The sequence below is a fragment of the Salvelinus alpinus genome, chromosome 28, assembly GCF_045679555.1.
Source record: "Salvelinus alpinus chromosome 28, SLU_Salpinus.1, whole genome shotgun sequence".
In the NCBI taxonomy this organism is placed as follows: Eukaryota; Metazoa; Chordata; class Actinopteri; order Salmoniformes; family Salmonidae; genus Salvelinus; species Salvelinus alpinus.
In genome coordinates, this window is record NC_092113.1 from 3750201 (window position 1) to 3767174 (window position 16974).

At 42.9% G+C, this 16974-nt stretch overlaps 2 protein-coding genes across 3 annotated transcripts in view; one reads left to right on the top strand and one right to left on the bottom strand.

The window, feature by feature from the left end:
- Positions 1-12365, bottom strand: part of LOC139556976 (sodium- and chloride-dependent GABA transporter 1-like) — a 46969-nt gene extending 34604 nt beyond the window's left edge. The window contains exon 1 of one of the 2 annotated variants that reach the window (XM_071371188.1): positions 12239-12365. In XM_071371188.1, coding sequence (XP_071227289.1) covers positions 12239-12320 — 82 coding nt within the window. In that variant the 5' untranslated portion in view covers positions 12321-12365. The remainder of the gene's footprint in view (positions 1-12238) is intronic. The other variant, XM_071371193.1, reaches the window with a different exon arrangement.
- LOC139556977 (troponin C, slow skeletal and cardiac muscles) lies at positions 12283-15476 on the top strand. Its single transcript, XM_071371195.1, has 4 exons — positions 12283-12415; positions 12780-12894; positions 14380-14516; positions 14753-15476. The coding sequence occupies exons 1-4, from the start codon at positions 12346-12348 to the stop codon at positions 14782-14784; spliced, it is 354 nt and encodes a 117-aa protein (XP_071227296.1). The 5' UTR covers positions 12283-12345; the 3' UTR covers positions 14785-15476.
- Positions 15477-16974: the final 1498 nt, after the last annotated feature.

Here is a 16974-nt window from a genome sequence, read left to right on the forward strand (position 1 = left end):
TTACGTGTGTGTGTGTGTGCCTATGTCTGCACATGCACATGTAGCCTATGTGCGTATGGTGGGCTCCTGTCGGAAGCAGATTGAGAAGTGTAGTGTGTGAGTGCGATGCAACACCTTCAATAAAAAAAGCTGAATCCATCCATCCCCTAAAATGGGATAGATGCATGGGCAGGGATGAAGTCACTTAATTCAGGAAACATTGACCTTTAGTGGATTCCTTGAGGCCATGCAGTGAGTCACATGAGGGCCGGATATTTACAGTGTCTCTCATCATCGGCCTTGTCAAATCACAGCACACTCCACTGAAGGCTGGGCGGCCCCGGGCGCGACTTCAGCCACACAGATGGATGCATAGGTGATTTGTTCCTCTTTGAGCCAAAACGTACTATAGCCTCAATTTGGGGATACAAAATGGATATGTGTGTGCGTCCGTGCTCGTGTGGAACACACATGCACCCCGGTGTGTCCTAAGCCCCACAAATCCGGGGGCCAATTCTTCTCATAAATGGGCTTCTTCCATGCATTTAATCCCCAGCGAGTCTTATGAATCGTATTACCACTGGGATTGTACAAGTGACCTCTCCCAGCAGATACTGTTGACATTTTCTATGGTACAGGTTGGAGAAACATGGAGCTCATCTCAACAGGAAATTGACTTGTTCTGTACTATATTCTTTCTCTCTTTCATGGAGTAAAAAAACATGGTGACATCAGGCAACACTGATCAAAACACTGCAGAATTTCTAACTAATATTGTGTTGTTATTCCACTTCCGTGGCCAGTGGTGATAGCTGGGTGATAGAGTGACCAGCCACATTCGTTCATTTCCTACGAGCTCCTTAGGCAACACTTGACTTTCCGACTGAGTTGTTCTTGTACGAATAATTGTTTTCTTGTAGGGACTGTAGGTGTGTAACACGTACCCCCATGACTCAAACTGAGGGATTACAATATTTGTTACACCACACTTACAAGGATGATTACAAAATGACAATAACACTACCCAAACCTGCTCAGTGAAACTGAACCGTACTATCTGAGGCATGTCTTTAGGTGCTATCAGAAGCATGTGTCTTGCAGTTAATGATGATCTTGTAACTGACAAAGCCAAAACTTTGCTATTTTAAGACTGTTTTTTTTCAACTGATTTGATTCAGGCTGTTCTGAAGTTTGGTTGCTGCAGACATGAAACAATTTGAGTTATGTAAGAAACCCACATTGCATATTTTCCTCTTGATTATCATTTGGTGTTCAGGCGGAATAGCTGGGATGTTGAAAACAATGATTGGCAGAAATGCTGGCCAATGCAACAGCACCAAGACACGTTTTAGGAGGAGCATACATATTTGGAGAGATTTTCTCTTTTGTTTTTTCTTCTGTCTATGAGTAAGTTTCCTCAGTGATGCATCATCAAGGTGAAAGCCAATGGAAAGCCTTTCCTCTGAGTCATGTCTGTCTGGTGAAGGCTTCTCATGCACACTCACCTGACTCTGCATGAGGAAGATAATTTTTGAAGGCTACCTAGTTCGCAGTACACAAATTACTAATTTGCTAATATTCTGAGGGACGTGTGTGTGTGTGTGTGAGAGAGAGAGAGAGGGAGAGAGAGAGAGAGCTGTCTGTGATGTGGACTTTGCCCTCAGAGAGATGAGAGACGGATGATAAGGTGTTAGGTCTGTAACTGGGGGGCAGTGGTGTACTGCACCCACCGTCATCGCCATGACGCACACCACTCGAGTGACATTGAAGACCACTGATTACTGAAAAAAGAATGTGTCATCTGTGTTCAGATCTATCTTCATCAAAGCTCATTTACTGCAGGTGTACACACACACACACACACACACACACACACACACACACACACACACACACACACACACACACACACACACACACACACACACACACACACACACACACACACACACACACACAGGCAAACAGCTCACTGAGGAACATGCATCTTTGATGTCACTTGATATCTTTTGATATATTCAACAACATACAGTACTTTGGAGAAAGAGCGATGCATCGTGTATTAGGTCATAATACGAATATCATCAAAGACAGTTTAAAGCAAGCTTCGAAAGACAATGCTTCTGAGACGTGTTCATTCTAATATAATATCTCATGATTTATAACATGTTTGTTTTTCAGTACTGTTTCTTTTTGCAGTCGTGAGGGCGGGTTAGGGACTTGGTGGTCCGCATGACAGCAAGCCCTTCAATGCAAACCTTGCAGCCATCAAACGGCAATGGGAAAGTTACATGAGAGAGACAGAGAGTAAGAGAGAGATACATCCCCTCTCCTCTAAAGCCAAATCTTTCCATCTGAGGCTGACGTTTGTCACCGTTTGAGAGCGGAGAGAGAACAGGCTCCCCTCTGAGTGGTAAGTGTTGGCTGGAGGAGTGCTCGCTGTATAGAGAGACGTAAATGCCCCGAACCACTCCTCCTTTAGTCCTTCACTCTGAATACACCCCAGATAGAGAAGGAGGGAGAGAGAGAGGGGGGTGAGAGAGCAGATGAGAGGGAGAGAGTTAAGTGAGGAGAGAGAAAGGGGAAAGAGAGAGGGGAGAACGAGAGATAGGAGAGAGAAATGGAGAGCAGCAGAGAGAGAGAGTGAGAGGGTGAGAGAGAGAAAGGGAGAGAGGGTGAGAGAGGGGGGAAGAGAGAGGCTGATGGACTCGGAGTAACCCTCCAACCAAGGAGAGAGAGACAGAGGAGAGACAGGGAGGAAGGGAGGAAGACACCTGGCCTGCATGACAATAAAACAACAAATGATTTCTCTGAGAACCTTTATGCAATGAAATGAATGAAATATCACTAACAGAAGGACTGTGGTTGCACGCTGTTACATGAAAACAATATTACACACTTGGTTTGAAGAATGCAGGGGCCAGATTCTTTAAACATTGACGGATTGATATTTTGTCCCTTTTCCAATAGAAAGACCATTTAACCTAACAAAATGGTGACTTGAACCTATTTTGAAGCAGCCATACGAACTTACAGTATTTGCAGACTAGGCTAGTGCAAACCTTGAATACTATTCCTGACCTGATCCGTCCCAAGTCAAGGCACCCAACGAAGTTCATTTTTTATCTTCGCTATGACACATGACATATATTCATTTGGACACGTGGATTAAGTCATCCATAACATTTGCATAAATGGTTCTCATTACGGTCACCAGGGAATAAATAACGATTGCCAAACCTGTGTGTGCGTGTGTGCATTCGTCTGTGCAGAAAGCAAAGGAGAGGAACGAAGAATACAGTGACTGCGAGGACAAGATGTGGCGGGGTGGGGGGGGGAAATAGCCCTTCTCATCTCCTCTCCTCTTCTGCCGCTACAACCCGGCAGGGTTTCTATGGCAACCTCTCCAAAAACGGTGTGCGGTGAATTGAGGATTTGAGATGCGCTGTCTGATTATGATGTGTGGAGATTTGGTTGGCTCTTTCGTCAGCAGCCGCCTTCCTCTGTAAGAGGAAATTGGTGGAGTGCTCCAGTGAAAACTGCGCTCCGTATGCTCCTATTGATGTGGGCTTCTCCAGGCTCTGTCAGGCTGCCACCCCACAGTCGATAGAGCTCATTCCAGCTGCTTGTTTCTGGTTCAGTCAGAGAGAGAGATAGGCTTTACATTAGAATCTACTGCCCCCTGTAGAGCTGCTAATACTGGAACTCAACACACACTCAGCTCATCTGCCTGCTTGATACTGTAGATTGACTCATCAGTATGCTTTGAGTGGAGATGATAGCAAAGCAGGTGAGGAAGCCAGCGACACCAATGGTGACACCCAGCTTACCTTGCATGTCAAGTGGAGTTAGGTGCAGCAGGTGACATGGGGACGTCTTTCACCGTATCACTGTAAGCATCGTTTTTTGCCTTTTGAGGGCGAAATGGGAAAGACTGAAGAGATGACTACCAAAGGAATGACAGTATCTCCTGCTTCAATCTCCCATAATCCTTTGCGCTAGTCACGCACTAAACCACAATATTATTAAAAGAAATATATATATATATATATATATATATATATATATATATATATATATATCTTCTCTCTATAGAAATCTATGTTGAGATTTCATCCCTTTTCGTGTTGTGGATTGTTGTGTGTTGTGTTGTGTACACTAAAGAGAGTGATAGCTGTTGGATTCAGGCAGGGTCTCCCTGTGAGAACTATCTGTCTGTGAGGGCAATGAATTCATGACTGATGTTGTTCAGTCCAGCCTTCTGTCTCTGAAGCCTCTTTATTCGTGGGGCATTTCTCTCTCCAGGAGGGTTCTACCTATCTCTGTGAAAGCTGTAGATGTGAGTGACGATGTTAGTGTGACTGATGCTCTTCTTCATACCCCCCCCCCCCTCTCTCTCTCTCTCTCTCTGTCTCTCTGTCTCTCTGTCTCTCTCTCTCTCTGTCTCTCTCTCTCTCTGTCTCTCTGTCTCTCTGTCTCTCTGTCTCTCTCTCTCTGTCTCTCTCTCTCTCTCTCTCTCTCTCTCTCTCTCTCTCTCTCTCTCTCTCTCTCTCTCTCTCTCTCTCTCTCCTTCTCTCTCTCTCTCTCTCTCTCTCTCTCTCTCTCTCTCTCTCTCTCTCTCTCTCATTCTCTCTCTCTCTCTCTCTCTCATTCTCTCTCATTCTCTCTCTCTCTCTCTCTCTCATTCTCTCTCTCTCTCTCAAATTCAAATTCAAATTCAAGCTGCTTTATTGGCATGAAAAACATTGTGTCAATATTGCCAAAGCAACAATGTATACAATATACATTGTAATACAATTAAAACAATGACAAATAATAATATAGAATGGCAGTAAATAATAATACAAAATTAAATATAAAAATAGTAACAATAAAATGGTAACAGTCAATAGTCGAATGTTATGTATGGTGTAATGCACCACTACCACCATCATTAAAGTGCTATCATTACCATTACCACCCATACCATTACTATTTGGAATGATAAACAACAATAATAATACTAATAACAATAACAGTAATAACAGTAACAGTCATAATAAGTAAGTTACTGCTTACTATGCAGATGTTATTATTCAGTGTCCCTCAGGCTATGGCAGGCAAATACATATTTGGCTGCAAGAGGAGCCATTGCTCCTTCGCCCATGAGTATTTTTAGTTTTTCCTCTGGGTTTAATAAGTAAAAATTTGGAATAAATGTAGTCATTTCTGTGAATAATGAATCTCTTGGTGAGGAATATTTATCACAGTAAAGGAGAAAGTGCATCTCTGTTTCTACCTCCCCTGTCGTGCAGTGACCACATACACGCTCCTCTTTGGGTAGCCATGTCTTTTTATGTCTGCCGGTTTCTATTGCCAATCGGTGGTCACTCAGCCTGTACTTGGTAAGGATCTGTCTCTGCTTCGAATCTCTGACAGAGTAGAGATATTCAGCCAATTCATATTCTCTGTTTAGGGTCAGATAGCAATTTAGTCGGCTTTGGGATTTTGTTTCGTTTTTCCAATGTTGTAAATATGAGTCCTTTGATTGGTTCATGATTTTGTTTATTGGAATTCTTTGTTTTGAAGCAGTGCTGGTGTCAGCTTGGTTGGTTAGGTCCAACACCAGCTGACTGAGAGGGCTCGTTTCTGGGCTCAGCTCTTGGGTTTGAAGTGCTTTAAATTGCAGACTCGAATTTGGACTTGAATTTAGATGTAGCCAAAATTTTAATGATCTTTTCTGTATTTTCATTATTACTGGAAAGCGGCCCAATTCTGCCCTACATGCATTAGTTGGTGTATTTCTCTGGACTTGTAGGATTTTCCGACAGAATTCTGCATGTAGGGTTTCAATTGGATGTTTGTCCCACATTTTAAAGTCCAGTTTATTGAGTGGCCCCCAAACCTCACTTCCGTAAAGAGCTATTGGTAGGATTACACTGTCAAATATTTTGGTCCAAATTCTAATTGGGATGTTGATTTTGAATAATTTCATTTTTATTGCATACAATGCTCTGCGGGCTTTTTCTTTGAGTGCATTCACTGCCATATTAAAGTTTCCCGATGCAGATATGGTCAGACCAAGGTAGGTGTAATTTTTTGTGTGTTCAATTATGGTGTTGTTCAGGGTGAATTTATATTTGTGTTTCTGACATCTGTTTTGTTTTTGGAAAATCATGATTTTAGTTTTTGGGAAATTTACTGCCAGGGCCCAATTATGGCAATATTGCTCTAGAATATTAATGTTCTGTTGAAGACCTTCTTTGGTTGGTGATAGAAGTACCAAGTCATCAGCATATAGCAGGTATTTCACCTCTGTGTCAAATAGTGTGAGTCCTGGGGCTGGAGAATGGTCCAACATGTCTGCTAATTCATTGATATAAATGTTGAAAAGATTTGGACTCAAACTACAGCCTTGTCTCACACCTCGACATTGTGAAAAGAATTCTGTTCTTTGGTTTTTGATTTTTATTGCACACTTGTTTTCTGTGTACATACATTTTATTAAGTCATACACCTTACCACCAAGCCCACTTTGTAGAATTTTGTAGAATATTTTGTAGAATAGCCCTTCGTGCCAAATAGAATCAAATGCTTTTTTAAAGTCAATAAAGCAAGCAAAGATTTTGCCCTCTTTTTTTTGGTGGACGTGTTTATTAATTAGTGTGTGTAAGGAGTATATATGGTCAGTAGTGCGATGGTTAGGGAGAAAGCCAATTTGACATTTAGTTATTACATTTTTTTCTTGAACAAAGGTTTGGATTCTTGAATTCAAAATGCTACAGAAAACCTTTCCCAAGTTACTGTTTACACAAATTCCCCTGTAATTATTGGGGTCTGATTTGTCTCCACTTTTGTGGATAGGGGAGATGAGCCCCTGGTTCCAGACATCAGGGAAGCAGCCAGAAGTTAAAACCATGTTGAACAATTTAAGCACAGCATTTTGCAACTCAGGTGTGCTGTTTTTCAGCATTTCATTTCTGATGTTGTCTAGACCACAAGCCTTCTTTGATTTAATAGATTTGAGCTTTTCATTTAGTTCTTGTTGGGTTATTGGGTAATCTAATGGATTTTGGTTATTTTTAATGACTGATTCAAGGATGTTCAATTTTTCTTTAATTTCTAATTGGTTCTGTTTTAAGTCTTTTTGTGGGATGTTTTTGTATAGATTATCAAAATAAGTTTTCCAAATTCCTACATCTTGTATGGCTAATTCTTGTGGCTTTGTTGTGCTTAAATTGTTCCACATGTCCCAGAACTGATTTTGGTCAATTGCGTTTTCAATTTCATCAAGTGTCTTGTTGGTATAATTCAGTTTCTTGCGTTTCAGTGTATGTTTATACTGTTTCAGAGTTTCAAAGTATTCATATCGTAGCTCTGGGTTGTTTTGCTGCTTATGTTTTTTGTTTGACATTTGTCTTAGGTGTTTTCTAATTGTTTTACATTCATTATCAAACCATTTGTCAGAAACATTTTGTTTTTTGTTTCTGATGTTGCATTTTTTTGGTTTTCTCAAATTTGCTTTCGATGCTGCTTTTTGGAATATGCAGTTGATGTTTAGAGTAGCCGAATTGACACCATCTTTATTGTTTTGGTATTGTGAGTTATTGAAAAACTGTATAGAGTTCATCATTTCTTTTGAGTTCAATGTTTCAATGAATCTCTCTGCACTGTTTGGAGCCCATCTGTATGATTGGTTTATGTTGAATAGTTTATTGGGCAGTTTTTTTGAATGAATATTGCCGGTTAATTTCTTCAAGAACACGTTGATCTGACTGTGATCTGACAATGGTGTCTGTGGTCTGACAGTGAATGCACTAATGGAGGAGGGGTCAATGTCCGTGATGGCATAATCGACTACACTTGTCCTCTCTTATCTCTCTCTCTCTCTCTCTCTCTCTCTCTCTCTCTCTCTCTCTCTCTCTCTCTCTCTCTCTCTCTCTCTCTCTCTCTCTCTCTCTCTCTCTCTCTCTCTCTCTCTCTCTCTCTCTCTCTCTCTCTCTCTCTCTCTCTCTCTCTCTCTCTCTCTCTCTCTCTCTTTCTGGGCTGTTGTGTTGTTGTGTTGCAATGATCATAACCTGTGCCAGTCCCCATTAGCATCCCATTGGAACCCTGCAGGATCACCAGCCTTTTAGAGTCCCTGCCTCAACACTACACCTTCTGTCGCACTACGTGGGTCTCAGAACCGTCATGCGTGGCAAGATTATAGAAGAAAATGTGTACGTATGCTATTCTCTCCTGCAAATGGATGAGATTGACGAGGCACACGAGGCACATGCGTGATGCCTTTGGGGGGACTACCGTCCTTTCCTATCCAAGTCAGTGGGGTGGCGGGGAGAATGCAGTGTAGCACAGAAGCAGGAAAGTATTGGATATTTTGTGGCTGAGGACATGATTTGTGTTCAGATGGGTCCAGAGGGGTGAGCTGAGGTGCGGCTTACTATTTCATTCCACATCCACACGTGTCTGTTCCCATGATATTCAACACACAAAGGAATGGTCTTCCTTAGTCTATTATAAGGTGTTAATTTCATTCAATGTTTTCACATGTTTTTAGGCGAATTCAAGTTATTGTATTTGACCCAGATTTCTGATTTGAGCACCCTGTTGGTAAATGGGATATGCTGTAGCCCACTTAGCTGCGTAACAACTCTATTCAAACGACACACAGTAAAACAGCGCCCTCTGCTGACTGACTTTATGTAGTTTATAAAGGCTCAAAGGCCCAATATTACATCCACTGTATAATACAATGTAAATTGTATACCTATAAATACCTATTGTTAAACTGTATGTAAAAATGTTTAAAAAATAAAACATTTCCCCTTCAAAATGCTATGTTGTAAAATTCTGCTGGTCAATGATTGATGATTCGTGCATTACAGAAAATGTACAATATACTGTGCAATCGTCATTTGGAGGGTGTATGATTACATTTTAAATGGAAAGTGTCAGATAAGATCATTGAAAATAGGAGTAAAACCCTTGTAGGTTAAATGGGTATTAGTGAAACACACAGACACAGACACAGACACAGTCACAGACACAGACACACACACACACACAGACACAGACACAGTCACAGACACAGACACACACACACACACACACACACACACACACACACACACACACACACACACACACACACACACACACACACACACACACACACACACACACACACACACACACACACACACACACACACACACACACACACACACACACACACACACATCTCTTTGATTGTGTTCGTTAATGGCAGGCTTTAACCTGTTTGTCTGAACTGCTCTGCCTCCCGCTCCCGTCCCCTGACTCTTATCCCTAGCCCTCTAAACCCCCCTCCTCTATTCAAAGTTGCCCACCCTCTGCCCCTTCCTGTCCCAAGCCCTCTTTTGCTCTGGTCTGCCCTCCGTGCCCCTCTCCCCTGCCCCGCTGGTCCACGACTGATGGTGGAATGTTGAGTGTCTCTAGCTCCCTCCCTGGAGATTAAGGTTCGCCATTGCGTGCCCCTTCACTTCATTCCATTCCAAAGTGTACCCTCTAAGAGCAGCTACATTTTTATCTGAGCCTGGTGATTGTGATAGATCGGCCCAATGACACACGCACACACATAGATGCACGTGAGACACCCAGGGGGATGGGCGGGCAGGCAAGCAGGGTAGGGAGGGACCAGGCCCTGCCAGGCTCCAGCTATAAAACCCTCCCAGGATGGGGCCAGTGTCCTGCTCCTAGCTGTGCTCTACCTCGCTCCTCTGTGCCACTACACCCTACAGACAGACGGGCAGCTGCCAAGCCAAGCCTCCATCATGAACGACATCTACAAAGCAGCGGTACGTCCCACTCCACTTCTACAACAGGGTATATTGTTTGTGGAGAATGTGAAAGTGTTTGTATTTAGTAGGTAACATCATCATGAATGGTTTGCTTTTAATGTTGTTCAACTTTGGATTTTCAGTGATAGGTGACATGGATGAAAATGCTGTTTTGGTTTAATTGTAGTCTAAGAATATTTTGTTGTCAGATTTCTGTCTTTTGGAGTGTAAAGGTTTAGGTAGGTTACTATTTCAAATGAACACTTCAGCACCTGAGGGTAGGATTCACCCTTAAATAGAATGAAAAGTACCTGTAATATTTAGTATTGAGGGTAAAATAAGAGCGTCTGCTAAATGACTTAAATGTAAAAATGTAAATGTAAAATCCACTAAATAACACTTTTATGTTTTTAACAGTTTTAAACGACAAACTATAATGTTTCAGATCAACAATTAATTCAAATGAGGTACATTTGGATATTCCCCTTACAACAATTTAGCAATTTGTAATTCTGACATTGCTCAGATGATTCAACTTCCATCACAAACTGTGTCTGTCAAGCGAACACACACAACGCCAGCCTTTGACAAGTGAGGTGAGACACCATACATATATAGACCTTGTGCCTCTTGAAGCCTATCAGGTTTGATAGGAGCACTCCAGGGGTCAGAAGCAGGACAAGCCCCTGGTCCACACTGTGGTTTCATTCATGACTACAAATGGAGCAGTCTCACTTCTCATCGGCTAATTTTGGCCAGTTGCTCCTAGCCTCCTGCATGTGTGTTTCTGTGGTGCCAGAAGAGGGCTTCGGGTCTAGATACCACCCCCCCCCCCCCCCCCACCCACACACACACACACACACACACAGCTGAATTCCAGCATTATCCGTGTGAGCCACTGGGAGGGCTGGGAGAGCTGTTTGTTTATCTGTCTAGCTATCTCTGCCTGCTGCCTGGTGGCTGATGGGCTGGGCCGGGCCGGGCCGGGCCGGGCTGGGCTGCCCGAGTCTCTACTGGGCATTACAGCTAGAGGAGTCAACTGCAGGGAAACAGACCGGAATGTGTGTGTGTCGATGTTTAGATGGACACGGCTCTTTTTCCCCCATATATCATCACCAGCGGAATGTGTGTTTAATTTGTTGTGGACGACAGACAATGACTCTTACATAAGCAGCTGTCTCCCTCTCTCATTCGCGGTAGCTTTCCCTGGATTACTGTTCCATTGTGGAACCAGATCCACAGCTATGCTAATTTAAAGCACTGTGTATTCTGTCCTTTATCTGCTGTTTCTGATCCTCCTGTCAATGTATTTTTAACCCTGCCTCTCACTGGCACAGGCCTCATGTATGAAGTATAGGTTTTGTGTTTTGTGAGGGATGGATGACCAAGTGTGAAGGACCAAAATAACTTTTTTGGTGGGGGGGGGGCAAGCTTTGTGTAAACTAAGGCAACATTTGAGGTGCACTGTTCCAGAGAATTGGTTCCACCTTGTGGAGTCTACTGTAAATCCTCTGAAGGATTGTTTTCATACACTCGGTTTCTCTATCAACATTTTATGGTTTAGGACTGGGCCTTGTCTGAACTGAATTTGAAAACTCCACAAATACGATTAAAATGAAGGGAAGAGCGTAGATATTATACACGTGTTATTGCACGAATGGAAAATATTATATTGTGCCTATCAAAGGAATACAGTGACTCAAAGTTAGGATTTGGGGTTGTAAAAGACATTCCAGAGTGGATTCAATAACAGATATTGGCTCGACTGCTTCTGAAAACTTTCCATTTCTTCAATAGGTAGAGCAGCTGACAGACGAGCAGAAAAATGGTATGTAAAATGTGTTCATCTCAGTGTTTCCCATAGGAATCCTTTTAGTAGCGGTGCCAAAGTAGTTATTTTTTTTGTGGTGGTCACAATTTAGCAGCGGGGGTGCGCCGCTGCTAAATACATATAGGGGAAACACTGCATCTAAATGTCATTATGGTTTACTAATCTATGTCGGTCTCTGAGGCCTTTGCATAAATGCTTCTTTACGTGGGATATATATCTTCACGTTCTACTAAATCAGTATTTGGCCTAAAATGTGTACCATTCAGGCCAAGATGAAAAGTAAATTCCAGATATCTCAGAGGATCACATTTTTTATTTAACCTTTATTTAACTAGTTAAGAACAGATTCTTATTTACAATGACGGCCTACCAAACCCAGACGAAGCTGGGCCAATTGTGCGCCACCCTATGGGACTGCCAATCACGGCCCGGATATGATTACAGCCTGGATTCAAACCAGGGACTATAGTAACACCTCTTGCACTGAGATACAGTGCCTTGGACTGCTGCGCCACTCGTAAGCCCCAAATAAGTTGATTGACTAAAAAAGCGTATCTTACACTAAAGTAGCCTACACATAGAACTGACCATGAAAACAAAAGGGGGAGAGGGGAGAAGAATAATAACTGACCATGGTCATGTGCTGTGCTGTGTGTTGCAGAGTTCAAGGCAGCCTTTGACATCTTTGTCCAGGATGCAGAGGATGGCTGCATCAGCACCAAGGAGCTGGGCAAGGTGATGAGGATGCTGGGGCAGAACCCCACCCCAGAGGAGCTGCAAGAGATGATCGACGAGGTGGATGAAGACGGTAAACACACACGCTCACACCAAAGAGACCGACTCAAATGACTACAATAGGCAAATGTATTTCCCATGAATAGTTCCTATCGTGAACCACGTGTCCGAGTAAGAGGTTAGCTCATCAGCAGTGGATGAGGATGGTACACAACAAAGGCAGACACAAGTGTTCTGCTCATCAAAAGGCCAATTCATGGCTCATTGATGGGCCGGCAGGGACAGTTGTACACTGTTCTTTGTAAGCCAGTAAACACACAAAAGACAAGCATCACATGGCTGAGTAGAGGATCTGGTCACATGTAGCTGCTATATCAAAGATAGGCTCCTTGATCCAAAAGGTCGTGTGGCATCCTTCTGTTGACATGTCTTTGCAGGCAGTGGGACGGTGGACTTTGACGAGTTCCTGGTGATGATGGTGAGGTGCATGAAAGACGACAGCAAAGGAAAGACAGAGGAGGAACTGGCAGACCTCTTCCGCATGTTTGACAAGTACGTTTATCCTCACAAGTACTTAAGGAGTTTCATGAGGGGGACGAACTCTCGAAAAGTAACTCTTCATAGTCTTACCCGACTAAGTACCCACAGCCTAGTACCACCAGGATAGACAAATACACAGGAATGTAGACTGCAGAGTTTTAGCTTGGGTGCTGGTTTGTTTCTGTTTTTGCCTACTTGTCATTGTTGGACAAGGCAAATACTACATAGTATAAATACTAATACAGTCATGTTCGCTGGTTAACCGATTTGTGAAGCAGTATAATCCTCCTCTCCTAAACGCTACAGAGTCCCCAGTGTAAACGATGTTGTGCAAGTTGCACTGACCCTTATGAACAAATGAGGAGGATACTAGGAGTATGGGGAGGGAGGATACTAGGAGTATGGGGATGGAGGATACTAGGAGTATGGGGATGGAGGATACTAGGAGTATGGGGATGGAGGATACTAGGAGTATGGGGATGGAGGATACTAGGAGTATGGGGATGGAGGATACTAGGAGTATGGGGATGGAGGATACTAGGAGTATGGGGATGGAGGATACTAGGAGTATGGGGATGGAGGATACTAGGAGTATGGGGAGGGAGGATACTAGGAGTATGGGGATGTAGGATACTAGGAGTATGGGGATGGAGGATACTAGGAGTATGGGGAGGGAGGATACTAGGAGTATGGGGATGGAGGATACTAGGAGTATGGGGATGGAGAATACTAGGAGTATGGGGATGGAGGATACTAGGAGTATGGGGATGGAGGATACTAGGAGTATGGGGAGGGAGGATACTAGGAGTATGGGGATGGAGGATACTAGGAGTATGGGGATGGAGGATACTAGGAGTATGGGGATGGAGGATACTAGGAGTATGGGGAGGGAGGATACTAGGAGTATGGGGAGGGAGGATACTAGGAGTATGGGGATGGAGGATACTAGGAGTATGGGGATGGAGGATACTAGGAGTATGGGGATGGAGGATACTAGGAGTATGGGGAGGGAGGATACTAGGAGTATGGGGATGGAGGATACTAGGAGTATGGGGATGGAGGATACTAGTAGTATGGGGATGGAGGATACTAGGAGTATGGGGATGGAGGATACTAGGAGTATGGGGATGGGGATGGAGGATACTAGGAGTATGGGGAGGGAAGCACTCATTTGGGAATGTGCAATAGTGAAACGTGAAATGTAACTAACTGTAAAATGATCCATGGATATTGAAATGATAGGATTGTGGAATAACACCACGTGCAGTGCTCAGGGATCTTGGGGGATGTGTAATATTGAGTATAGGGAGGGGGCACAGTTGCATAACGGGGAAGGGAGGGGTAAGAGTCCTTAAGCAGTCATTTTGTGAATTTGTATGTTTGATATGTCTTGGCCTATGCCATGTCTCTCACCCTATCGCAATGCATTTTATTGCACGTAAAGCATACATCTGTGAATTCAGACAATACAGAAATATATAGTCTATGGCCTCCCAGGAATGCGGACGGCTACATAGACCTGGAGGAGCTGAAGGTAATGCTGGAGGCCACAGGGGAGGCCATCACTGAGGACGACATCGAGGAGCTCATGAAGGACGGGGACAAGAACAACGACGGGAAAATCGACTATGACGGTAAAGTTTTGGAAATGGAAGTTAAGCACATAGTGCAGAGGCAGAAGCATTCATGTATTTTATTCATGATACTGATGCAAATGAACAGTTCTATGGATACTTCACTGCTAGAAAAGGAAATTGGGAATATGAATTATGCATGGTAACATGCTGTGTTATTCACAAGTAAAGCTGTGTAGTGACCAAAGTGAGGAAAATAATTCACTTAATTCCCTTTTTCCTCCTCTTGGTTCCAGAGTTCTTGGAGTTTATGAAAGGAGTAGAATAAACAGCATCAAGAGAAGACAGAGTCCCCCGACCCTTAGTGATATTTTTCTATTTCTCTTCGACGTCATAGACATCTACGGAAAACCGGAGGTTGCCTTTTGGATGTCATCGGCAGAACTTCTGAACGACTTTGCAAGACTTAGTTCAATAATCTGATTGCTTATGTATTTTTTTTTTTATAACTTTTTACAATTTCTTGCATTGTTGTAAGTACTGTTTGTAACTTGTTTCGGGTGCCCATATACTGCATTTGAGTAAATGTAACCAACCAGAACACTCACAATAACAACTCACATATTACTTCAGTTTGCCTACTTGAACTATGCATTATTGTTTCATTTCAAATGCATATGAATTTTTTGCAGTGCCACAAACAGTTTACAAATCTCTTATTTTTCCAAGTTGCTGATGTTGTGCTGCCGGACAGAATGCTCTTTGAAATACATCCTTTTTGGCATAGGACAGTACATCTGTCCCTGTAAGTCTCTGTAATTATACCCTACTTTGATTAGCCCATTAGTAGTCCGAACATACATTGAAATGCAGTGTAGACACAGTGGCATAATGCACCGGTTGTATGTTTAACAGATTCCCTCGGGGCCGTTTAGTCTGCTGGAGAGCCTGTGGTGGATGTACACACCATACGTCTGCTTAGAATGTACCTTCAAGTAATAAACGTGTTCGCCAAAGCAACGCCCCGGGTTCGCCTGATATCGTATCTGTTTGGAAGTGTTTGCTTCAATGGAGTGTTTTTTGAGCGGAAATGATTCTTCACCGTGAGAATATATATATTTTTTATACATAGGAGTTCTGCTTTACTTTTAAAAGTATGGGATAAAACTCAATAAGATCCTGTATGCGGTTGGCATGAATCGTTCGTTATAACTTGCGAACTTCACTATTTGCTCCAACTCTTCAGAGTCCTTCTGATGTCTCCATTTTGTAGTTCTCTCCTTTTTATTGTACTGTAGATTCTGGTGCTACACAGAGGATCTTCTCTGCAGGGGTATAATAAGAAGAATTAGGTGGGAGCTTCTATTTGTCCTATTTCACAGATGTACAAGTGTGTATGAGAAATATCTTTTGCATAGCCCACTCTCCCTGAGAAGGTGAGGTCATAGCCAGAGTCTGCCATTATCAACGGTGATCCTGGAGTAATTAGGGGCACATCAACAGATTTTCACCTTGTCACCTTAGGGATTTGAACTAGGAACATTTCAGATAATGGCCCAACACACTAACCTACCTGCCACCCATATGTGGGCTGGTATCTAGTTACACAATGTATTGAGACAAGAGCTATTTATGTCTAATTACGTTAGTGCCCATGTTAGGGGATCATATTTGACCGACACCAGTTGACAATCAAATGCCTTTAGCCTTACAAGGCAGAGAGGACCAGTACTGAGGAACAATAGGCTCTGTGCTAGGCCCGTGAGCCAATGTGTCAGTGTACTATACTGACATCCAGTGTGCTCAGTGACTTGGATAGGATATTTCAGTTCAATGTGTTGAAATTATTGTTTCCAGAACATGTAAAACCCTCTACTAATTGACTAACTACAACAAATTGATTGTCAGATAGCTGTAATCAAGATCATTGACATGAGTTAACTTCAAATTCATCTCGCGAAATTGCCCCTTTAAATTGTATCGATTGTTGATATAACCTGTACACAATCGACAGACATGCTTTTACCTGTGCAAAAGAACAACAGTGTGCAGTTATCATTCTTACCACTAGGTGTCAGTATAGAAACATACAATCACTGAGAGGCCATTACTATTATTGGTGGAGGACGACATGTCAGTCGCCGAGCGTAATAATGATATCAATACATAATTATGTTATTCTACTTCAATAAAAACGACTGTGACCGCCGTAGGACCGCAATACAAACCTCAAACATGAACATGTGATCCAAGTGAGCTACGACTATTTTCAAAGAAAAGGATAGTGATATCATACACAGACATTTTAAGAGAGTATAAATGTAACAGTATAACTTTCAACCGTCCCCTCGCCCCGACACGGGCGCGAACCAGGGACCTTCTGCACACATCAACAACGGTCGCCCACGAAGCATCGTTACCCATCGCTCCACAAAAGCGGCGGCCCTTGCAGAGCAAGGGGAAACCCTACTTCAGGTCTCAGAGCAAGTGACGTAACCGATTGAAATGCTGCCTGTTC